General features: G+C 40.0%; 3 protein-coding genes and 1 long non-coding RNA gene across 5 annotated transcripts in view; 1 reads left to right on the top strand and 3 right to left on the bottom strand.

The window, feature by feature from the left end:
* The window catches only part of LOC109705647 (translation initiation factor IF-2-like), a 50,906-nt gene extending 32,690 nt beyond the window's left edge, over window positions 1-18,216 (bottom strand). For both annotated transcript variants that reach the window (XM_020226397.1, XM_020226398.1), the window contains exon 1: window positions 17,618-18,216. In XM_020226397.1, coding sequence (XP_020081986.1) covers window positions 17,618-18,148 — 531 coding nt within the window. In that variant the 5' untranslated portion in view covers window positions 18,149-18,216. The remainder of the gene's footprint in view (window positions 1-17,617) is intronic.
* On the bottom strand, window positions 4,677-7,682 carry LOC109705649. Its single transcript, XR_002214818.1, has 3 exons — window positions 7,309-7,682; window positions 6,387-6,592; window positions 4,677-4,898 (listed from the first exon to the last, which is right to left on the bottom strand). It is a non-coding gene; the product is annotated as an uncharacterized LOC109705649 (long non-coding RNA).
* LOC109705646 (polycystic kidney disease protein 1-like 3) lies at window positions 8,411-13,571 on the bottom strand. The gene is made up of 6 exons (XM_020226396.1): window positions 11,275-13,571; window positions 11,125-11,204; window positions 10,789-11,049; window positions 9,751-10,677; window positions 8,747-9,318; window positions 8,411-8,649 (listed from the first exon to the last, which is right to left on the bottom strand). Exons 1-4 carry the CDS (start codon window positions 11,609-11,611, stop codon window positions 9,940-9,942), a joined length of 1,416 nt encoding a protein of 471 aa, XP_020081985.1. The 5' UTR covers window positions 11,612-13,571; the 3' UTR covers window positions 8,411-8,649; window positions 8,747-9,318; window positions 9,751-9,939.
* A 2,585-nt stretch (window positions 18,217-20,801) lies between the features above and the next one.
* Window positions 20,802-21,488, top strand: LOC109705651 (putative ripening-related protein 4). Its single transcript, XM_020226400.1, has one exon. It carries the CDS (start codon window positions 21,039-21,041, stop codon window positions 21,375-21,377), a length of 339 nt encoding a protein of 112 aa, XP_020081989.1. The 5' UTR covers window positions 20,802-21,038; the 3' UTR covers window positions 21,378-21,488.
* The last annotated feature ends 4,075 nt before the right edge of the window (window positions 21,489-25,563 follow it).

The following is a 25,563-nucleotide window of genomic DNA, read 5'->3' as shown; positions in this document are numbered from 1 at the left end:
ATTTATAAGTTCCAAGCTGTCGGCTCAACAACAAGAAGAGTTGAAGACGCTGTTGGAGGAGTACAAGGATTGCTTCGCCTGGAGTTATGAAGAAATGCCAAGTTTAATCCGAGAAATTGTAGAGCATAGGCTGTCCATTAAAAAAGGGTTTAAGCCTTTTAAACAACCGGCTCGTAGGTTTGAGCCGAGTATTGTACTCCAAATTAAGAATGAAATTGAAAATCTTTTAAAGGCCGGATTTATTAGAGCGGCCCGTTATGTTGATTGGGTGTCTAATATAGTTTCAGTACGTAAAAAGAATGGCAAGCTTAGAGTTTGTATTGATTTTAGGAACTTAAATTTAGCTACACCTAAAAATGAATATCCAATGCCAATAGCCGATATGCTAGTAGATTCGGCTACTGGTAATGAAATTTTGTCCTTTATGGATGGACATGCTGACTATAATCAAATTTATATTGCTGAGGAAGATGTGGCTAAAACGGCTTTTAGATGCCCTGGTTCGATTGGAACTTTCGAATGGGTGGTTATGCCGTTCGGCTTAAAGAATGCCGGAGCTACCTATCAAAGAGCAATGAATTTTTTTTTCCACAATTTAATCGGCAAAATGTTGGAAGTATATATCGATGACATAGTTGTCAAGTCCAAATCACCAGCCGAACATTGGGTCGATTTAAGACTCGCTTTTGAAAGAATGAGAAAATATAATTTGAAAATGAATCCTTTGAAATGCGCTTTTGGAGTTTCAGCCGGAAACTTCTTAGGATTTTTAGTGCATAAAAAAGGAATCGAAATTGATAGAAATAAAGCAAGAGCGATATTGGAATTACCGCCACCCAAAAGCAAAAAGGAGTTACAAAGTTTGTTGGGAAAAATTAATTACCTTAGGCGGTTTATATCCAATTTAGTCGGAAAGATAGGGGCTTTTACCCCATTACTTCGGCTGAAAGATAAAGAAGAATTTGTTTGGACAAAGAAACAGCAAGAGGCTTTTGAAAATATAAAAAGGTATTTATCAAATCCTCCGGTATTAGTACCTCCAAAGCCAAATCAGCCGATGAAGTTGTACATATCGGCTGCAGATGAAAATTTGGGGTGTTTGCTAGCTCAAGAAAATGAAAAGAAGGAAGAACATGCCATTTATTACCTAAGCCGACATCTGTTAGATACAGAAAAACGGTACTCGACTATTGAAAAATTATATTTGGCTTTATATTATTCGTGTACAAAATTGAGATATTATATTTTATCGACTGAGGTTTCGGTAATATGCAAAACCGATTTGGTAAAATATATATTATCTAAGCCAGTGCTACGAGGGCGAATCGGAAAATGGATATTAGCTTTATCCGAATTTTTCCTTAATTACGTTCCTGCCAAAACTGTCAAAGGCTAAGCTATAGCTGACTTTTTGGCCGATCACCCATGTGTAGAGATTGAGGAGCCGAAACAGAATTTGATTGGCTGCCAACCTTGGGTATTATATTTTGACGGTTCAAAAACAGCCGAATCTGCAGGAGCAGGGATAGTGATGCAGTCACCTGAAGGTTATCTTTGTCAATTCGCGTTTGAATTATATTTCGGCTGTTCCAATAACCAAGCCGAATATGAGGCCTTGATAATTGGCCTTGAAATATTACAAGAATTGGAAGCAAAGTCAGTCAAAGTCATCGGTGATTCACAATTAGTAATTAAGCAGGTTAACGGGGAATATCAATGTGAGAATCCGAATTTGCAAAATTATTTGAGGAAGACATTAGAATTATTATGCAATTTCGGAGAAGCCAAATTTGAACATTTGAGCAGACAAGAAAATGAAAAGGCAAATGAATTGGCACAATCGGCTTCAGGATACAGAGAACCGAAATCAGAGTCAATAATAATACACGAGAGATTGCTACCTTCGGTTCATATACGAGAACCGATTATAGCTCCTATAGAAGTAAAAGAAGATTGGAGAAAATCATTGATCAAATATTTGGAGGATCCTAACACGAGCGTCGATTATAATATTCGAAGAAGAGCTCTCGGCTATTGTTTGTTGGATGGTCAACTATACAAAAGAACAGCAGAAGAAGTTCTATTAAGATGCTTAAGGCCTGAAGAAGCTCTATTAATAATGGGAGAAACATATGAAGGAATATGTGGAACCCATCTAGCAGGTAAAAAGTTAAGATGGACAATTCGGTACCTAGGATATTATTGGCCGACTATGCATCAAGATTGCATAGGATATGCTAAAGGTTGCCAAGAATGTCAATTTCATGGCCCGATTCAGAGGGTTCCTGCATCTATGTACGCAATAATTAAACCATGGCCTTTTCGAGGTTGAACCATAGATTTAATTGGAGAAATACAGCCGAACTCCTCGGCTGGTCATAAATTTCTAATAGTAGCCATCGATTATTTTACCAAGTGGGTGGAAGCCAAGCCTACTCGGTTGGTTACTCAAAAAGAAATTATTGATTTTGTAGAATATCATATAATTCATCGCTTTGGAATCCCCGAGACAATTATAACTGATCAAGGGACAATGTTCACAGGAGGACAGTTCGTTCGATTCATCGAGTCTCGAAAGATAAAGTTGCTTCATTCGTCTCCTTATTATGCCCAAGCGAATGGGCAAGTAGAAGCAGCAAATAAGATAGTCGTTAACCTTATAAAACGACATATCGGAAAGCATCCAAGAAAATGGAATGAAAAACTTTCCAAAGTATTATGGTCATGCCGAACTTCAGTTAAGACGGCAACAGGGATGACACCATTCCAATTAGTTTACGGCCATAAAGCTGTAATCCCAGCCGAAATAACAGTTCCTTCTTTAAGGATAGAAAAATAAAAAGATTTTTCAGCTGATGAATATAGTCAGTTAATGAAAGACAAAACAGAGGAATTAATAGATACTCGGTTGATAGTATTAGATAATATACAAGCGTACCAAAGCCGAGTACGTAATGCATATAATAAAAAAGTTCGATCAAAAACATTTGTCGTTGGTGAGTTAGTACTTCGGCTGATTTTTCCAATCGGTCAAAAAGACCGAGTGTATGAAAAATGGTCCCCAAATTGGGAAGGACCTGTCACGCCCGGGTACTAGCGGAAGCATATCCGGTACGTGTTCAGATCCGTCATACACCTGCAGTATATAAGGCGTCTACAAAGAAGCAAATCGATAGGAAATAGAATAAAGATAATCCTATCCTGATATCAGAGCAAAGTACAAGTCGATATGCTATCAGTAAAAGAACAAAGAGTAAACAATCCAAAATCTCAACAAAAAGGAGTAGTGTCACAACTATAGTATCTGGTCCAAATAGTAATATACATCACGAGTATCCAAAAAGAATAGGTACAATGGTAGTCTCTCTATACATAGGGACATCACCCTCGGCCGTAGCCCGAGTAGCAAGGTGATCGACTGGCATGCTCCTAGCAATGTCTAGCTAGACGCGACTCCCTTGCCACGATCCCTAGCCTCTCCTGTAACAGGCTCTGTAAAAACAACCACAAAAAGGGCGTGAGAACTATAAACAATAGTTCCCAGTGGGTAAGCCGCCAGCCTCGGCGAATTACACCACTAGGTTCATGATGTACTAAAGGTAAGTAACAGCAGTAATTACATGAAACATGTAAATATGCAATGCTAACAGGTAACAAACATGTAAGCAACATGAATTCATAATCTCGACAGTAATGAATCAACGGAATAATAGAAGCATAGCATCTACGATCAGCATGAACATAAACAGGAACATAAGCATGAGTGTGTAAGTAACTACTGTACACTGTAACAAGTAATCATTCATTACTGTCCAATTTCCTTTCAATCACGAGAACCTACTCAAGGTAGTCCAGCTTGCGCCGCGCCTAATGGCCACGTGGTAGTGTACACTCCCCACGGCAATCCACTTCGGCACCCAATCCCGCACGGGCGAGCAACTGTCGCGTAGGCCAACTCCGAAGTGCTGGTTTGTAGGGAGCGACCCTCACAAGCATGTGCGAATGAGCACAATGGCAGCAAGCAAATCCATAGTCCAATATGTCTCAATCATCACTTTCCAACTTGCAATGTTCTCGCTCTCGATTTTTTGATCGGAATTTTCAATATAATAAATATTGGCAATAACTAGTATCCACTAGATTATTAAACATGCAAGAGTAATGCTAAATTTACATATGGCATAAGAATCTTGTCACTATCATGGCACTATAAACATTATAAGCAAGTCATTGTTCTCTATTTTAGAGCCAAGAAAGTGTCATAAGAATGTCATAGTTTTCTACTTTCTAGCAACATGATAACTTGTCCATTAATCATTCAACTGAATTGAACATGAACATAAAAACTTGTATGCATGAATGTTCTCTACTTCATAGAGGTTTCAATTCAATTATATATCAACACTATAATATAGTGATTCGTCTCAAGTTCTATATCAACCACAAAAGCACACAACTGTATCAATTCTATAGTACATATAGAATATAAGGGAGCTCCACTGTCACGCCCCGAGCTCCGCCTATTTGGTCGGATTCGGGCACGCCGACAGACCGCCGAACGGACAGAACCTCCCCTGTACGTTCTAGGCGTCACAATCTATACAATGCGATACAAGAGGTTCCAAACAGGAACTGTATTCAACCACAGATTGCATAGTATCAAAAACAAAAATGCGAGCTATGCTATTACAAGCATTCATCTCAGAATTTTACATTTACACTATTACAAATACCTTTAAGTTATTACAAAACTTATACAATTTACTACAAATTTGTTTCTTCATCTTATACTCTATGAGCTCGATCACATCAGGGTATTGCTATCTCGGTCTCAGTGGTGGGGCGCTATCTACGGAGCTACGCCCTGTCCTCGCGCCGCCGCGCCGCTCGCGTGCAACCTGTACCCCCAAAACAACACGGGGGTGAGAACTATATAAATATAGTTCCCAGTGGGTACGGCCACCCAAGGGAAGAGCTCGACCCACCAGGTCCAAAGGAGGCAACAGTAGGTTAGTTCAACAAATAGATAGATAGATAGATATTTGACTAAGCAATAAATAAAACCATACCTTGCCTCGCTGCTATGCAATATGCAAAACCTGTCAATCATGTAAGTAGATTACTTGATTCTACTTTATATCTTTAACCATTCTTTACTTATAGCCGTTCTTTTATTTCTTAGCTATTCTCGTTCATTAGCTAATTTCATTATCGTTCATGTTTTGCTCTTTATTCTTTGTAGTTGTACTTGGTGTTCTACACCTTAAACTTGGCCCCACTATATTCATTGGCAAATTCTTTCTTAAGGTTGCTCTTACCTTAATCTCACTATGCCACCCGACTCGGTTTTGAGTCAATCAATTGCGGATAGTCCGCGCACTGTCTAGCTCGAGGTGAAGGAACTCTCACATGCACCTCAGCTGGCGACAGCTCACCGTACTCCTGTCCTAGCTGTCTGGCGGCGAACGAGTCGCACCTCACCCAACAACAGCCTAGGTCAATGACTTAGCCACCCGGCGGCGAAATCGTCGCACACGCCACGACAGTGGTTCAGTCAACAGGCGGTAGGATCCACAAGCTAGCTTAACCATCTGGCGGCGAAATCGTCGCACACGCCGAACAATGGTTCAAGCCTCCGGGTGGTGGACACTGCGCACACACCCAATCCTGCCTTGGTATCAATCTCGGCGGCGAAATCGTCGCACACGCCCTAGCCTTGATACCAAGGTTATAATAGATCTTGGGATTCCGGAATCCATTTCCACAATTTGAGGGTTTACTCACTTTACCCTATGTTGACGACCCTCCTAGGTCGATACCAATCCTTTCCTAGTGGTCACTATACCACTAATATTCACAACTTAGTTCAAATGTACTAAGTCTTACTATATATCATAACCTAGGTTCATTTGCTAGGTTTTATATCATTTTCACCTAGAACTCGACTCTAGGTTTAATTACTCGACCTATGTCCAATGACACTAGGTTCATGTCAGACCTATGTTTACTGACACTAGGCCATGCCACTCGATCTATATATCATCCTAGGTACTCTTGCCTAGGTTCATAGTTTACATATTTTCAATTACTTATCAACATCGAAGTTCCTTTATCAACTAGAATTATCGACGTTCATATAGTTTGAACTATAATACATTCATATGCATCTAGCATTCATATTCATATGCATGTAGCATTCATACTTATCTGATAACTATCATATGTCAACAATCATAATATGTCAACCACCATATATGCCTATTCATTCATACGCATCAAGCATTTATATTCATATATCGACAACTATATTCATATATGCATCAAATGAGACCATACTTTACTTTGACATGGGAAGCGACCTAATCGCTTCGGTAAGCATAACCCACCTTTATTTGGTACTGGAATGAGAGAAATCCACTTCTCGCACTTTTCCACGAATCGCGACCCGCGCTCCCGACACTTGTCGCCGAGAATGTTCTTTTGGCAATATCTTCACGTAGGCTCGACGGATTGCCGAACCGACTTCGCCAACGCGTTTGTTTTACCCTCAATTAGGTTTCCACGCGATTAATTTCAAGCTGGGGCCTCAATCCTACAAGTTAGCATTTTTAAGTTTAGAGCTCTAAATACTACCCAAACATTAGCTTAATACAACCTGTTTCTATATAGGTTCTATAAGAACCTATATAGAAACCTAGGCTTCAATACCAATGTTAAATAATTTAGGAACATTAGAGATCAACTTCTGTTACCTCTCATTCTTAAAGTTTCAGAATTCCTGAATTCTACTACAAATTCATTTCTTTAAGGTATACATATCAAGCTTTAATCAGGAATTATAACTTACTCTTCATTTTTCTCAACAGCTAGGTTCATTTACATGATACCTATAGGCCTATTCCCTAGGATTTATAGCAAACAGCTTTTAGTAACCTAGAAAGCCTAAGTTCACTCCTACTACCAGCATGCTTCTCTAAGCTTTATAGAAGCTACAAACTGTAGCAATCAAGAACATCCAAAATAGACCTTATTTAAGGTAATAAAAAAACAAACCTTATCAAAGAAATATACTAACTCTACTTCAGGTTTCCTTCCAACAAATTACTTTCCAACAGATTCTCATTTCATGTTCTTAAGCTTTCTCACAACAAGCATACATGATACCTATATAGGTTTTTCCTAAGTTCTCTATGGCAAAACCAAGCTATATCAACTAATAAATCCATCCAAAACACCTTTTCTTAACATCTACTATCAAGAATCCATCAAAAAAAATCTGATTTGAGATTATAATATTATAATACTAACCCGAGTGTCGAAGCACTAAAAATTAGGTGCGCGGCGTTTCGATCGGCTCGTCAAACGGCACCAAATCCATTACTTCTCTCTTTTTACCCTTTTCACTTCTTTTCTCCTTCTCTCTCTACGTACAGGAGGATGAAAAGGAGGATAAGCATGGAGGAGATTCCCCTGGCCGGTTAGTGGAAATCCACTAAGCATGTAACAATTGCCTTTAGGTCCATAAGTCATCGATCTTATCACTTCAATCCAATTCTAGTCTGATACATTTAATTGGAGCCCTTCCGACAGTCCAATTGAGCTCAAATTCGACAGGCATACTCGGTTTTCCTTAACAAGTCCACTGAAATTTTAACATTTCAGTTTCGACCCCGTTTGGTCACTGCGAACTGTCCCGAACTATAATCTTCATCAGATAACTTTCGGATGCTATTTCTCTCTCTATAGGTGTCAGAATAATCTGAAACTTCAAATCTAGCCTCATAAAAATGTTCCTGACATCTCTGCCAATTTTCATAATTTTCTGACACTGTGCATTTTCCGCTAATTTTTCTCAGTCCCGTTCTTTACAGAAAATTCTAAAGTTTCCGTTTTCACTCCAATTTCACCCAAACATGTCCAAAAGATACCAAGGGACCTTCACAAGCTACCAATCCAATTTGGAAGCAATTCCTTTGCATTTTGACATTATTGGAGCCGAATTAGCAATAGAATCAGCTCCAATTTCATTATACGGCAGAAATTTCTCCTTTTTGCACTACCACTTCGCACTGAACACTTCAAAACCCTTTGAAAGCACACCCTTGGCTTTTCCAAAACTTCACAATTGATTCGGAGATACCACAATTTATCCTCACGCCTTACTTTAATTCTTTTAATCAAAGTTAGCGTCGGAAATCCGAAAATTCTTTTTACATTTCGTTTCGCGCCCAATTTGCGCCGAAACACTTATTTATCTCCGAAATTCATTCCAACGCATCACGAATCACTCGAGGATGATGTCCAACTAGCTCAATCCTCACTTTGATCCCCGAGATCAAAGTTGACATCGCAACTCCAAATTTCCATATGTTACATTCACTTGCTCTGGTTAGGTCAAACCCACCTATTACTAGGCTCCAAATCAGCCCAAAAGAAGTCCCGAATTCAGTTTACCCTCAACCCTGCCGAAAACAAAATAACAAAACCGCGTCAAGACGATTACTTAAAATCCAATTCCGGCAAAATTCTCAATTAATACAAAGTGGAAGCTTAATTCCCTGTTTTGGTTCAGTTTATTACCTCAAATTAAGCTTCCAAAAGGCCCTCCAATGCCAATCGAAGGCGGTCCAAGGGTCAATTACCCTCTCGCTGCGAATAATATCGAAACGGCGTCAAAACGCTCAAATACTAATATATATAGTCGAAAACTTGCAAATTCAATTTTCTCGCAGAAATTTCAGCTTACCCTTAGTTAGAACACCTTCCAAACTAGTCTCCCTGGTCACCAATTAAGCTCAATTTGGTTCGAGAACATGCTGCGAAGAGAAAATCCCAAGACTGCATCAATTACGCGATTAACTCGCATAAAGCTCCAAAATTGAGTCATAAAGAACCAATTATTTCAATCAAGCTTCAAAGTAGTTCATCCCAGGTCAAAAGAGGTTAATTCACAACTAAATAACTCATCTTTAATTGTTGAAACCTCAGTTTAGCACAGCTAGAAGTAAAATCTCGAAGTCAATACTCAATTCAACTAATAACGCGTCGATAGCGGAAAAAATTGAGTCGATTACCTTATCGAACATCCAACCAGTGTCCTACTGGTCCAGAGCTGCGAAAAGCTCTCCAAAATACTCCTTCACTCGTCCAAGAAGGCTCTGCGACGCTCGCAACCCGCGGAAAACCAACGTTGCGACGAAAACGAGCGAATTCGCCGAATTCTAAGTAGAGAGAGAAAAACCCTAGAGAGAGAGAGTGGAGAAGGTGAAGGATGCTTCTCTGGACTCTATCAACATCCACTGAGCACCAGGGGTCGAGCTGGTTCAAATAGATAAGGATTAGAATGTGAAATTACCAAAATAACCTTGCTGCCACGTATCTGCCACTATGTACCGGTACACGATGATGGCTGTACCGGTACGCAATGCAGAAAAATGCTGATTTCGCCAGTTCAATGCACTTTCTTGCTTTTAACATACCAATCATCCTCTAACTTGTTCAAAAACTTGTCCAAGTCATTTAGAACATGTAGGATAGTTCCACATTCCATTCCACACACTCGAACTCCGCAATTCGCAAAAGTTCAGTGTATTACAGGACCATTTCAGATTAGCCGAATCACAAGAGGAAATGAATATTATCTACAAAATAGTGATGGGTCAGAAACAAAAGGCCAATAAATTGGAAATATTTAAAAAAATATTACCCATCCATGTGGGAGCATAGTCAAATTCAGAATTAGAATATTACAAGCCGAATCAAGATAATAAGTCTCTAAGTTGATTCCATTCGGCTATAAGGTTGGCTTCGGCAGTCTCAGCAGCTTTTCTTCGGCGCTTCATCAAAGGATGTACTTTGTAAAGTTGAGACAGTTCTTCTTTAAGCCTTATCCCTTCTTCTTTTCTGAGCTTAAGCTGATTCTGTAATTGGAGTCGACGATCAGAGGTTTGTGCTAGAGTGGACTGCAGCCAACTCTTCTTTCAGAGTGGAAATTCGTTTTTGCAGAGCCGATTCTTGATCAGCCAACTCCCTATCTTCCTGATGCACTTCATCCATTGGAGATGCTATGTCAGGGATATTTTTCTTAAAATGATCAACGCGATGAAAATGTTGATCTAAAGTTACAAGTTCGGCGCCTAAAGATTGCTGCCGAGCTAAAAAAGACGAGAGCTGGAGTGATAAAGTCGCTACAAAACACCCGATACTGGGGGTGATATCTGATCGATCGGCTAAGTCGAGTAAAAGGGCGTATAGCCGATCAAATTGTTCCGGATTCTGGGCTAGGCTAGGAATACCAATGCTATACATTTTAAGACATTCATCGAACTTGTTCTGGGTGTCCGATGAAATGGTAATGGTCGAAAAATCATCTCCCTCGTTGGAGTTGGGGCTTGAAATCAAAAAAGAATGAAGAATTGCAGACAAAGGATCATCAGGAGTAGGGGAAGAGGCTCCCTGGGACGAACGAAGAGGAGTAGTGCTTTTGTCTCTAGAAGTTCGCCCGAGAGGTATGTCTATTCGTTCATCCCCTGTAGTTGATGTTGGAGCAGGAGTGGAAAGAGGTGGCGGAACCTCACTCGGTAACGGCGTTGTGCTTGCCGTCTCAACAGATTTTTTCTTCCTTTCCATCCCTCTCTTTTTCTCAAGACGAGCTTCCCTGCGGAGCTGCCTTTCCATCTGCATCTAAGAATGAGCAAAAGAGACTCGCTCAGGAGAGGACTGTAGTTTAAAAGAAATTGATGAATAATTAAGAAATATTTTCTTGTACAACTAAATAATTAGACTTACCCCGACATCAATCGTTTCGGTCGGAACAGAGCTCGGTTTAGTAGCCGAGGGAGGTGCACTAGCTTCTTGTGACGGAAGGTCAGCCGAAGGAATGTCCTCGGTTTTGTCTTTAGTGACATCAGCCGAAGGGGTACTTTCGGCTCGTTGGAATTTTCTTTTGGTCACTGATTTACGCCGTTTCGAAGACGGCGGAGGAGTGACCTGAACAATTTCAATCGGTCTTTTGTCTAAAGCTGGGACCGATGAAGAAGCAGGAACCGACTGAAAGCGGAAATAAGCAAAAATGATGAATTGAGAAAAGATGATGATTAAAGTGAGTAGAGAGATAATATTTACCGAGGAAGAAGGCGGGGTGTCAGAAGTGGTTTCTGGTGGAGACTCAATCTCGGTGGGAGAATCTCTGCTCAAGGAAGTGTCTGTGCACAAGGTAAAAATAAATTACAGCCATATTAGAAGAAAATTATGAACAAGTAGGAGACGACTAACCAAGTGGATGGATGGTTTTGCGGAATAACCGAGGTAGAGAAAGATCAAGGGAGGCAAGGGCAACCCCTGTATAGTTCGAACGGAAGCTTGCTAGCTGGAAGAAGCGTTTGAGACGATTCCCCATAGCCGAAAGCTTGTCAGCTTCAAATATGCTCTTGATGGGAGGACGGTGATCTGCTGTGTTGGCCGTAAAAAATTTAGAAAGAGCAGGAATTGGCTGGACGAATTCAAATTGCCACGCTATATACTGAGGAGAATAAACCTCAGTACTCGGCAACAGCTTTGAACGTGATTTAAGCCCCACATGACGATCCCGGGGGGCTAGATAGGATACCATACGTCCGAATATTCACGAGCGCGAGAAGAAGATAGCTCGCCCTGAATAGCTTTAAACCGAGCCAGGAACCAAGAGGGGCCGGTGAGACGATCTACAAATGGAGCCCAAGAAAGGACTGAATCAGAGGCTGGCTCATAAAAAGCCTTGAAATAAGTAAGAAAATCAGAAAATTGACCAGAGGTCATCGGCTGTGGACAGCCGAGAGCTAACTCATAAGAATCAAATTGGGCAGCTAAAATTGGATTGAAGGGAGATTGGCATAAAGCAGGAATATAAAATTGAAGAAACATCTAAAAAAACCAAAAAACACCGCACCCAGAGCTGATGGCAATGCCATCACCAGAGGGTAGTGTTTTGATAGAATCAAAAATTTCCCTGTAAACAAAAGCAAGGAAATATGGCCCTAAGGCCAGCTTATCGCCGTTAGATAAACCAACGGCGATTGGAACAAAATTCCGGTTAATTTTCTGCGAACGAGTGCAGAAAAGATTATGGCACAACCAGTATAGAAGGAACGACGTATGTTCCTTTGTGGTGACCGGAGCAGGGGATTCACCTGCAAACTTTCGGAGAAATTTGGAGTAGGCTAAATCATTAAGATCGAGGTGTGCCTCAAAATCGGACACACCATCAGGATTGTAGGCCATAGAAAGAGTAACGCCATGAGGGCGTAAGCCAACAATGGCGGCTACATCAAAAAGAGTGGGGGTAAGAGGTCATCTTCTGAAAAGAAAAATATTAGAAACAGGGGACCAGAAACAGAGAGCGGCGGCTAGAAGAAGATTATCGGCTATGGGAGAGTGCCGAGATAATTGAATCGCTTCATAGATACCTACTTCCCGCCAAAAATCACCAAAAACAAACTCTACCCTATCCAACCAGGCCAAGTATGCTTCTGAGACGCTTGTCCAAGTTCTGAGACTCTTTCCTGTCGAGGCTGATGGGTACCAAGAATGAAGATGAATGATCTTTCTCAAAGGAAATCCCTCATCAGAGAAAAGAGAGTCAGCGAGAGATGGTTCATCTATAAGGGAAGGACCTAATATAAACCTAGAAGGATCTAAATCAACGAAGGGTTTGAGTATAGTATAGTCAAGAGATGAATGAGAAGGAAGAGGGGGAACCAGAGACATGGTTTAACAAAAGAGAAAAGCCGGAAGAATCGGTTAACAAGTATGAAAGGCGAAGAGAAAGAAATAGAAGAGTGAAAGAGACGAAGATGAATGAAAAAGATAAAGAGAAGAAGAAGAGGAGAAGATATAAGAGATAGAAGAGATAAAAAAAGACTTGGGGAAGAAGAAAGGGTCACCCGTCGTATCGGTTACAAGTTCCGAGATAGGCTATAATGATGAATAGACGGCAGCAATTAAGATGACCTAATTAATGCCTCATATGAGACAAAAATTGAGAATGTGATCAAAGCCGTAAAGAAGAGAATCAACGGCCAAGATTAACCCGTACAAAAAATCGTGTTACGGATCACTGCAGATTGCTTCAGAGAATTTGAATTTGATTGGACCGAGAAATACGCCTCGGATCGCACTTGTTCTCGACAACAGAAGGCAGGTTGAAACGAAAAGTATATCAAGGGATAACGCCAGCTACCGAAGCATTCGCTTCGAAAGCTGCCGAGGGGGCAATTGTTGGGCCAATTCGGCGCGGACAGCTGGCACGCCGAGTCTACATCCATGCTCCATTCAAAACGCTGGACCGGGAGTACATAAGAGACGCCAGAAAATATGAGCCACATTGGTTCAAAAATTTGTAGCAACCGCAAGCAATTGGGAGCGGTTCCAATCGGTCGAAGATGGCCCTCCAAATCAGGAGATGATGGCCGATCGTGCAAGGACGATAACTAAACACAAGGGCAACTCTATAAATAGGCTTATAATACCCTGAAAACGGGTCTTCGCCCCTGCGCACAAAAGACCACCTTTATTTCCCTGCATTTTTCTTTCCTGCATTTACTGCTTTCCCTAGGAGTAGTTCTTGTAACTTAGCATCCTGGAGTCTGTCTGCCCCTTGGGCATCACTCCGTTGTAGACTACAAATCCTTTTCCCCGTACTTTCTGCTTCTTTTATTTTAATAGAAGGATATTCTCGGCTCTTCGGGCCGGCCAGTTTCTTGAGTTATTCAGCCATTCGGCTCATCTGTCAGTCGAATTCTGGACTTCCCCTGTCCATTCGGCTCATCCCTGCCGAACCGAGTTCACCATAGAGGTCTTAGAACCCGGCTTATCCGATCCCTCATCGGCCGAATCGTTTGATTCGTCGCGGGCGCACACTTCGAGGGTCATATCTCGCAGCCGCTTCACATCCCGACACGCTTTCCGAGGAGGATCTTTGACCAGGTCAAGGGTCGGGAATTTCGGCACCAACAATTTGACAAATTAATATAGAGAAAATTCGCCACTATGAATACATTATAACTAAGAGCAATACATTAGTATAAAATCCAACCTCAAATAAAAAAATTTATTGTATTATGAAAGGACAACTAAATTCTTATAACCAACGGACTTTGCATGAACCAATAATAATTTTAAATAATAAATTGAAAAGATAAAACTTTTAGGTAATGAAAAAAAATTCACAAAGTAAGATAATTTCCACTAAATTTAACACTCTTGACTAATTTTCAGTTGAAACTAGCATAAATTCATTTACTAGTTAATTATTAATAGCTAATTAACATATTAATTGATTTTCTTTATTTAATTGATTATAATATTTGAAATCTGAATGAATAAAAAAATTTTAAAAAAATGGACCACGTACGTTTATATGCCCCTCATCAGTTTAGGCCTTTAGGGGCAAAATGGATAATTTCATTTTTAACCGTCATTATATTATAACAAAGATTAAAATGAGTTGATGGTATTTTTTGAAACAAAGTAAATATTTGTGGGGTCAATTTTGATATTACAAATTATGTAGGGGCATTTACAATAATTCTGAACTTTTGAAGGATACAAATTAAATTGCCCGTATAAAAAATACCATCAACTCATTTTAATCTTTGTTAGAATTTTTTGAAACAAAGTAAATATTTGTGGGGTCAATTTTGATATTACAAATTATGTAGGGGCATTTACAATAATTCTGAACTTTTGAAGGATACAAATTAAATTGCCCGTATAAAAAATGTTATTATTCTATTATCAAAAAATTCTGTCGATTAATACAAAAGTGCAGGGAAATTTTTTTAAAAACTATAAAGTACCTTCTTTTTTAACTATAGATTTTTATAGTAAACTAAAAATAAAATCACAACATAGCTAAGCATATTGTTTGAACCATATGATAACAAAAGCAAAATAAACCATAGATAGTTAAGTATAACTTTTGAACAGCAAAGTGACAAAAGGGTTTGGTTGTTGGTATTCGAGATCCAAGTTTGAATCCTAGTTTGATTCACATTTTCAGCTTAATTTATTTCTAATGAAGTAACGAAGCAGATAGCATACTAACTTTCTCTCAAAAAAAAAAAAAAAAACTTTCGAACAGCAAAGTGAGTAGGTGACAAATAGGGCTTTTTTGCAATAACTCCTGACCAATTTTTACTTAAAAATAGTCATATTAAATTTAAAATTACAAAAATGGCCCTGGCCCTGCAGCAGGCGCCACGTCAGCGCCACGCGGCAGGGCTGGGCCAGGGTATTAAGTTGAACACGGTGAACCATTCACCGTGTTCAAAACGGTAAATGTTCACCGTGTTTAGTACGTATTTTTTTGTATACTTGAGACGGTGGAAAAGGAGTAGTAGGATGTTCAATAAATATGGATATCTTGAAATATTATCCGAATCCAAACCCGAATAAATTTATACATAATATATATATATATATATATATATATATATATATATATATAATATATATATATATATATAATATATATATAATATATATATATATATATTGGATTCGGATATGACATCCTTACACCCTATTCCACTTTTCAATATACAAAAAAAAAAATACGTACTACGTATTCAACTTAAACACCTGGCTCCAGCCCCGCCCGCGTGGCACTGACATAGCGCTTGCGTGGCGGGGCTATGGCCATTTTTGACAATAAATTTTTGGCAAGGTTAATTTTAAAAATAAAATTTGTCAGGGCTATTTGCAAAAAAAGCCCTAACAAATATAGTTGGATAAATTTAAGTTTATCTTTTTTTTTTTTTACTCCATATTTTGTGATAGGTGGTCCAACCTTACAGGGCGATAACAATGTAATGGATTTGGTGGGCCCAGCCCAACTACGTTCTGTTAAAAAAGGCTAACCCAAACCCAGTATTAGCAAAGCCCAACCCAAACTCCATGTAAGCAGTACTGTGCTTAACATATCCAGATATCCTGCAATTATGTTTTTGTTTTTTTCTCTGATAAAAACATATAAACTTGATGTGAATTATGGTTAATTTTAATTTGGCCCAATCTTTTAAAATATTGATTATACAATCAAAATTTTAATTTGTTTAATTTGAGTAAGTCAACAGTATTCTGACTTCAAAATTCGAAGGTGTCATTTATTTTTACAGTGTTAATTAGCATACTTCATATAACTGTCGCAATAATAACATTAGTAAAATAAATAAATAATTTTAATTTCAAAACTAAAATGTTTATTCAAAAATTTATATAACTGACTCAAAATGGACCATAAGTAAATCCCGTACATTATTGTTATTATAAATTATTATTAATACTACTGCTGTGTACCCTGTATTACTGGTAGTTTATTAAAAGGGGCAATTGCTTATATACACCTGAAAAGTTTTCGATTTTCTGATTTACTTCTCTTCAAAGGTTAATATTGAAGATATCTTTTTTACGTTCTAATCTATTTCAAATATACTCCTATAGTTAAAATCTGTTAATGAACTCTGTTATCTATATAGAATTACTATTTTTCTCTTTCAAATATATTCTTCCACCATCACCAATTTTTTTTTATTTGCTCTTAAGTCAGGGGCACAAAAAATATTTTAATTTTTGATTTTTTCAAATATACTATTTTACCATCACCAACATATTCTATTTACCCTTAAGTTAAGGGTAAAATTAATATTTTAAATTTTTTTAACTATGGTAAATATTTAACTCACGTTTAACTCAGGTCAACTTAACGGGTGGTAATTGTAGGGGTATTTTGGAATGACGGAAAAACATATGAGAGGCATATTGGAAAGGAAAAAAAAAGTAGGATCAATAAAATATTTTTAAAATTTTGAGAGGTATATAGGCAATTATCCATTTTATTAAAAAAAGCTGTAGATATATGTTTCATTCATTCTAAGGCTGAAAAGGTAAATTTTGAAAAATTTTGTGAATATTTTTAGAAAATGTTCAAGAGCTTCTCATAATCTAAGTAAACAAAAAAAGTAAACTTCAAATAGCACTGATGTAATTTCGCACTTTCTCATTTTAGTACCTTTTAATTTAAAGTGTATTAATTTAGTATAATGTGGTTTTATTTTTTTTCTTGTTATTTTTTTTGTAAAATCAATTATAGAGTTAAAATTAAAATGTATTAAAATAAATATTCGATAAATCTAGGTAGGATATTTTTTTGTATATAATTTAACAAAATGTGAACGAATGAGCTGACGAAAAGAAAAAAAATGAAACCATTGGTACTAAATTGATACACTTTAAACCATAGAATATTAAAGTGAGAAAATACGAAACTGTATCCAAAAAAAAAAAAATTTAAATACCACCCTTATGTTTTCACACTTTCTCACTTTAGTACTCTATGATTTAAACTGTATTAATTTAGTGTCATGTGATTTTATTTTTGCCATTTTATTAAAAATTTCACTAATTTTGTTCGTTAAATCAGTGACAAAGTTAAAACTAAAAAATTCTTTAAATAGATATTCGATAAATCAAGATAGGGCATCTGAAGTTCTTTTTGTATATAATTTACTAAATTGGTACACTTTAGATTATAAAGTACTAAAATGAGAAAATGCGGGTACTAAAATGAGAAAATGCGAACCAACGGGGGGGCTAGAGATAATATTGCTGCTCCTGCAGTTCTTCCACTCGCCTCTCCAATTCCGGGATCCTGTCGGCCCAATCGCTCCGAATCTCGACGGGCCGGACGCTCCCGAGCTCGCCGCCGCCAAATCGGTCTTGCTCTCGCTCTGCTTGCCGCTGCTTCTTCTTCCCCCCTGCAAGGGGACGCCTCCTTCGCGGCGACGGCCCTCTGCAGCGCTCGCAGGACGTCCGACCCCTTCAAACCCCCGCCCGTCTCCACCCCCTCGGCCTCGGCCTCGGCGGGCGCTGTGGCGGGGCCGGGCGCGAAGTCCTCCTCGTCGAGCGCGGTCTCGTCGTCGGCAGTTGAGTGATCGCGAGGGGGAGCGATTCGCCGCCGCCGCCGCCGATAGTGGTGGTGGTGGTGGGAGCGGATCTTCGCGGCGGCGGCGGCGACGAGGGGGCGCGGCGGGGGAAGGCGCAGAAGGGAGACGTGCGGGAGGAGGAGGAGGAGGGAGAAGAGGGGGTGTGGTTGGGCCGCCGCCGCAAGCATCTTGCTTAATTTGGACGGGATTGAGATTTGAGAGGAAAATTTCTAGAATGCAACAACGGGTATATTGGTGACGGTGCCTAACAAATCAATAAAAATTTATTTTTTTAAAAATATATATCTCATCATAATTATAAAAAAATATTTTTATTATATTTTTATTAAAAAAAATATATATGATTGACTTGTTATTGATTACGTGGTGCAAGTGTGACCGTATAAAATTCATCATTTGAGAGTGGTCCATGATTTTTTTTTTCTTTTTTATTGTGTGTTTTCGAGGACTGTCGTTGAAATTAAATAACTATAATACAAAATTGAAAAATTATCACAATGTTATTATTTTTTTATTTTATAGGATAAGACAAATAACGCTAGAATACAAATTATATTATATATAAATAAAAGGAGTAAGGCTACTTTATCTTTATGAGTATAGAGCCTTTAGTAATCATAAGTTATTTTCGATAATAAAATTTTTAAATCGGCTATTAAATATTTAAAAAATTTTAAAAATAAATTTATAGTTTTTTAAAATTATAATAAATTTATCAAGCGGATATAAACTATTTCATACCAGTCGTTAAAAATTATCAATTTTGTGACATTTTGATTGTAAGATAAATAATACTAAAAAATTATAAAATTTAATTTCTATAAATTTTAAATAATCTAAATAATATTTAAATGTATGAATCGTCAATTCGAAAGCTCTATTATCAAATACGACTTATGAATATAAGAGCAATCGTATTCATAAGAATATAATAGCCGGACTTTGTATATAAGGTATAAAAAAGTTATTTTATCCCTTAACTATTTATGGTTAATTTTTTAAAAGCATAATTATCTAACTTTGGCCAATTTGCATAAAAAATCCACTTATTTTGAGCTTTTGCAAAATCGGACCACCTTTTTCGTTTTTGCAGATTCAGTCCGCTTTTTCAGCAAACTGACCAAAATATCTTTATTATTTTTTCTCTTTTCTCTTTCTCTCTCCTCTTCGTTTCTGTCATTCTTTTTTTTTTCTGGCCGAAAAAAAAAGAGGCGGACCGGACCGTCGCCTTCTTCTTCACCGTCGCCTCCCTCCTCACCCTCCTTCTTCACCGTCGCCTCCCTCCTCACCCTCCTCTCTACCGCCCGCGACCCCCTCCTCCTCTCCCCACCGCGCCGCCGAGCCACCCACCTGTCTCGTTAGCGTCGCGAGCCTGCCATGCGGCGGTGCCCATGGCCGGTCTACGTTGTTCGTCGCAGAGCCCCTCGTTCGCGCTGCTCTGTGTCGTGCAAGCGGCCGGGCGGAGAAGATGGCTGCGGAGTCGTCAAGGCGAGCGGCTGAGCGAGAGGACCCGGACAAGTGGCGCCCGGCCGACTGCCGTCGAACTGCAGACAGTCGGCCTGGTACACTTCGGCATCGCGCAGGGGCCAGCCGGACCTCGTCAGCTGCTGCTGGATTCCCGAGCACCGAAGTCCCCCGCGGGTGCCGACGACGACGGTCGAGGCTGTCGCGCCGGTGGAGGCGCTGATCGCGGAAGCTGCTCCTTGGCGCGGATGGCGCGCAAAGCAGGCGGCGCGGCGCCGAGTCGCGTGGGGCGGTTGCACGCCGCGGCGGCGGGGGCGGCACTCAAGCGCGCTGCGGCCTGTTCTTATTTACTTTTCATGGTTAATGTTAATCTGCAATGGTGCACATTACATCCATTAAATGGGGCGTTGGGGCTCAGCGGACGGCGAAGGAGACGACGGGACGAGACGGAGACGATGGTGGTACGAGGCTCAGCAAGGGGGTGACGAGGCGTCATTGGGAGGCTGACGAGAGGCGGCCCGCAAGGGGCGGAAGTTGCTCGGCGACTGGCGACGGTGACGGAGCACGACCAGGTTGGTGGTGGGCTCGGCCGCGGGCGGTGGGAGAGGAGGAGGGGCATCGCGCAGAGTGTTCGACTGTGAAGAGGGAGACGTCTTGGACTCTCGACCTGAGTTTGACGATGAAGCGTTGCTCCCCCTGCACTTCAGCGCGACGCGGAGGCGGTGTGCGCTTGCGGAGGCGAAGGAGGAGGACGCGGAGCTGCGCAGCGGGCTTGAGGAGGGCGAGGGAGGTGAAGGGGCTTGAGGAGGCGACGCGGTCGCAGGCGGGTTGAGATGAGGGACAACCCTGCTGAGCAAGTCGAAAATAGAACGATGGAAAAAAAAGAGGAAAGAGAAAAATAATCAAGGGTATTTTGGTCAGTTGATGAAAAACGGATGCGAAATCTGCAAAAACAAAAATAAGCCAGTTTTGCAATAAGCAAAAATAATGTGGATTTTTTTGCAAGAAAGCCTCTAACTTTTGAAAATATAACAGACTTTTTAAAGCAATAATTTAATAATTCAAATTTATAAAAATATATTTATTATTTAATATATTTTTATGAAGAGCCGTATAAAATTATCCATCTATTATAATTCTTTACATAGTTCCAAAGGGGCGCTTAGTAGCGAGTGGCAGAGGTGGCTTAGTCACTTCCAAATTTTCAATGCCGTGGCACCACACACACACACACACACACACAAAAATCGCTTTCACCCGCCTCGGTTCGCACCAAATCGTGTCTATAAATTGATCCAAACAACACACTATACTATACTATACTAAACTATACTATACTATACGTACGCACAGCTTGATCGATCGATCGATCGATCGGTCATGGCTAATTTTCTTCTTGCATTCGGCACCAACCTACTACTTCTCACCGCTGTCACGTCCGGACATCGGACCAGATCCTGCCGCGTGAGCGGCCGCTTACGCGGCAAGTCTGGCTAGTGCAACCGTGAGGACTACTCGGCCTGCTGCGTGCCGGGCAAGCTCTACCCGCAGTACCGCTGCTCCCCTCCGGTCACCGCGCGGACCCCGGCGACCATGACGCTGAACAGCTTCGCCAGGGGCGGGGACAGCGGGGGCCCGTCGGAGTGCGACGGCAAGTACGACCCCGACCACGAGATGGTGGTCGCGCTGTCGACCGGCTGGTTCGACCGCTCCAGCCGCTGCCTCAAGAGCATCCGCATCGCCGCCGCCAACGGCCGCTCTGTGCTAGCGAAGGTCGTCGACGAGTGCGACTCCGCGCACGGCTGCGACGAGGAGCACGACTTCCAGCCACCGTGCCCGAACAACGTCGTGGACGCCTCGCCGGCCGTGTGGAAGGCGCTCGGGATCCCCGAGGAGGTCGGCGAGCATCGCATCACCTGGTCGGACGTTTGATCCCCCGTTTGAAGTAACGTCGATCGAACGATCGATCGACGATAGGATTAATAATTGAAAAATAAATAAAAAATGGGGAACGTTTATATATATACGTACGAGTTTAATAAGCGCTATATATGTGTATGAGTATGTCGCATGCATGCAAGATCAACGTCTCTGTTGTCACGTATATATGTGCATGCCGCAATTTAATTAAGTGATAAATTGGTGGTTAATTAGAGTTTTCTTTTTTTTTATTTTGGTTGCGCTGTTCAAATTCTACAACTTAAATTGAATCAATTGGTGATCAATTATCAAAAAATTATATGTTTCTTAAAAAATTGAGCTTCTGTACTTTTAAACCTACCAAGTAGCATTCTAAAGTAGATTAGCGCTCACTAATAAATTTGCTGCAGCAATATTAAAGTGGAAGAAATAAAAAAACTTTCATTCAGGCACCGTTTGATTTGGAAATAGGGATAGGGATAGGCCCTTATTCTCCCTTTACATTCAAACGCTAATTTTTTATCCGAGAATAGTAGTTCTCGGTTATCCCCACCAACACCTCTATTTTCTATATAAAACTTTCTAATATTTTTCTTATTTCCGGAAACAACCTAATTTTCATTCAAACGTTATTTTTCTTATCCTCATGCTTGTACTTATCCCTATAATAGTTAGTTGATTCACATTTCCAGCTAAATTTATTTCTAAATGAAATAAACGAAGCGGGTAGCGTGCTACCTATCTCTCAAAAAAAGTTTGTCTTAGTCAATTTAGCCCACTATCGATCACTACTGGCATAATAATAAAACCACACTAACATGCATTATAAACAAATTTGCATCATTTTCCAACAAAACTGGCTCTCTCTTTTCTTCATAAGAATGTGACATTTTGGTGTTATTTTATCTAGTAAAATATATTTCAATCAATTAACTATATTCCTTTCTAACTCATTGACTTATCATAAGAAGGTATATATATATATATAGAGAGAGAGAGAGAGAGAGAGAGTCCGGCTACTATACTCTTATGAGTACGATCACCTTCGTAAATTATTTTCGATGATAGAACTTCCGAATCGACGATCCATACCGTCAAACGTTATTTAGAGCATTTAAAACTTCTAGAAATCAAATTTCATAATTTTTGGACATCATTTACCTTACGATCAAAAGGTTACAAAATTGACAATTTTTAATGGTCGGTATGAGATACTTGCTAGTTTAACGATGTAAAAGAATCGGAATCGGTTGAATTTTTAAAAGAAAATTCTATTCACTACCTCGATAAGGATCGATAACCCCGATCTTAAATTGAAGGGTCCGATCATTAATTTTTTGTACGTCGTTCGATTTCGACCGTTCATTTTATATCTGCTTGATGGACTTTATTATGATTTCGAAAAATTACAAAATTTATTTTTTAGAAATTTCAAATACTCTAGATCATATTTAACGGAGTGGATCATCGATTCGGAAATCTCATCATCGAAAACAACTTATTAGTACGAAGGACCTAATACTCATAAGAGTATAGTAGCCTTACTCTCTCTCTCTCTCTCTCTCTCTATATATAAAGAGAGAGAGAGACTGGTATACTATCGGTAGCACTGAGGGCTCCGTGCTACTAAGTTGTTTTCAATAATGCGACTTCGAAATTGACGATCGGGTCCGTTAGACTTGATCTGTCTATACTATTGAAAATATTTGAAAATTAAATTTCATAATTTTTCGTCACCATTTATTTATCAAACGAGTAGTTTAAAATAAATGGCTGAAAATAAAAATCTCATAAAAAATAATGATAGAAAACTTAAATTTAAGATCAGAAGTACTGATCTTACTTTAAATAGTGAAAAGAATATTTTATAAAAATTTTATCAAATTTGAATTATTTCACACCGTTAAATTCACGAACGCATCACATCTACCATTAAAATTTGTCAATTTTAGAATCTTTTGATTACTAGCCAAATGATGTCGAAAAATTATAAAATTTAGTTTCCAAATACTTTTAATAATTTAGATCAAGTCTAACGGAGTCGATCTCCGATTTGGAAACTGCATCATTGAAAACAATATGGTGGTACGGAGGTTTCCGTGCTACCGATAATATACCAGCCTAGCTCTCTATATATACACTTGATCTAAATTGTAAACATTTTTTAAGTGAAGTATGTTAATTGATTTAGTATAGTATATAAACTTTGGAAAGGGTTTTGTGGTGCCCCTCAATAGAATCGACAGGAATTATCCACTGGAGAATTTCTTGGACCAATGAAGGCCCAGATATGAGATTCGTGCTTGTTGGTATCCCACTTGCCAGTTTAGAGAAGTGTCTGATACTTTGCTTAATTTGTTAACGTCAATTACTCTTTTATATCAACACGTTACGGTCACCATCAACAGCTTAATTAATTTGGCGTTTCAAAGATTAGTAGAGGATTTAATTAGTTCTTGAAAAAAATACCAGAAAGAAAAGACGGATAGATCTATATAGGCATATAAAACTAAATAAATATCAATATCCAGAATCATTAATAGAATAGAAGTTAACTTATTATGGAACACCATATAAAAGAAATTTTTGATCAATAATTCGCGAAATTCTTGATTAATCTGTAGAAGCAAGAAGCCCAGTAACAATATAAATGTTACCACCTTCTGTCTCATACACTTTTCTATATAATGCATAGGAGAATGTGTCTAAACCAATACATCTTTATATTGAGTCTGAATCGACTTTCCATCAAAGTTTGATTAAGATTCTAGTTAATTTAAATAGATGGGAAGGAGTTATGATATACCATATCAAATAATTTTATATCTGTGAGCATTGACATTCTATTTATAGTAAATTTGGATTTGAATATAATTAACTGAGCCATCTATACAATTAATAAAAGTCGAACCCTCAACCCGCCACGCGTCGTCTTCCCAGCGATTTCCCCCCTGCTCAGCTCTGCCCGCTTCCTTCGCTGGCTACGAGCGGCGTCACGTGCCTCCCGCCCCGCGCCTCTCCGAACCCTCCTCTCTCCGAGGCGGGCCCCATCCTCCCTTCCTGGCGGATGCTTGTCGGGCCCTATCCTGTGCTTCGCCTGCGGCGGACGTACGCCTGTTCCATCTCTGCGTCAGGTTTGGCCGGTGTGCGGCAGTGGTTGCGGTATCTCTTCTCTCTGCTCTGCATGTGCATCCTGATTCTCCTGTCTCTGAACTTCTCCCTCTAATCCCCCCTTCCGTCTCCGGCGCCGCCGGAAGTGGGTGGGGGATCTGGTAGTTCCTTCCCTGTACCATCGTCCTTCCTCGTCCTTCCTCTCTCAGGCCGGGCCTCTTCCGGGATTTGCCTATAAATAGGCCTGGCACCATGCGGACGAGGGGCGGCTTGTTTGCTTCCCTATATCTGAAAGGTTCGTTCTCCGTTGATTGTCTCTGTGGTTTTGGCCCTCTCCTGCCGTCCTCCTTCCCTAGATTTGGTAAGAATCTCACATAATTGGTTTGGGGTTCTTTAGTGGTAATTTCTCGAAGGTTCTTCGAATGGAGGATTTCGGAGAGGTTCGTGTTCCTTCCTTACTTCTTCTACCTTTCGAGAAGGAGAAGAGGAAGAAGAAGAAGAAGGAGAAGAGGAAGAAGAAGAAGAAGAAAAGAAGATAAAGCAAATCTCTCTCTCTCTCCACCACAACCCCACTCCCTCTTCTCTCTTTACCCGATTTTGGGTGAAGATATGTGAGATTATTCACGTTTTAACGTGAATTCGGGGAGTTGTTCGGAGAAGAACGTTGTCGGGCTTGGCCCGTAAAAGCCCCAAGCCCCTGGCCAGGAACGCCACTCTCTGGCCAGGGACTCTCTGGCCAGGGGCTTCCAGGTCTTTAGTCGGAAGTTCCTGAATCGGTTTAAAAGTCGGAAAAGTGGCGAAAACGAGCAAAAGCGAGTAAACTGTAGGCTAAGCAGAGTTTAGCTTGGCTCTGAGAGGTTTGTACAAAAGTTTGTACAAAAGTAGTAGGAAAGTAGGGGCGATTACGGCCTAAACCGAGTGCCGGGTTGTACCGGAAAGCCGAGGCAAAATCGCGGATGCGCATGGCTTTTGCGGGCTTACGAAGGCCTGGAGTGGCCCTGGAGTGGCTTTGGTAAGTTTACCAGAAGGTTGGTTTACATGTGGCATTGAAGTATCAAAATCTTCAGGTCATGGAATGTGCGTCAGG

Source organism: Ananas comosus, unplaced genomic scaffold (assembly GCF_001540865.1).
Source record: "Ananas comosus cultivar F153 unplaced genomic scaffold, ASM154086v1, whole genome shotgun sequence".
Lineage (NCBI taxonomy): Eukaryota > Viridiplantae > Streptophyta > Magnoliopsida > Poales > Bromeliaceae > Ananas > Ananas comosus.
Note: the sequence above shows the minus strand (reverse complement) of the source record. Positions and strands in the feature narration are given on the sequence as shown.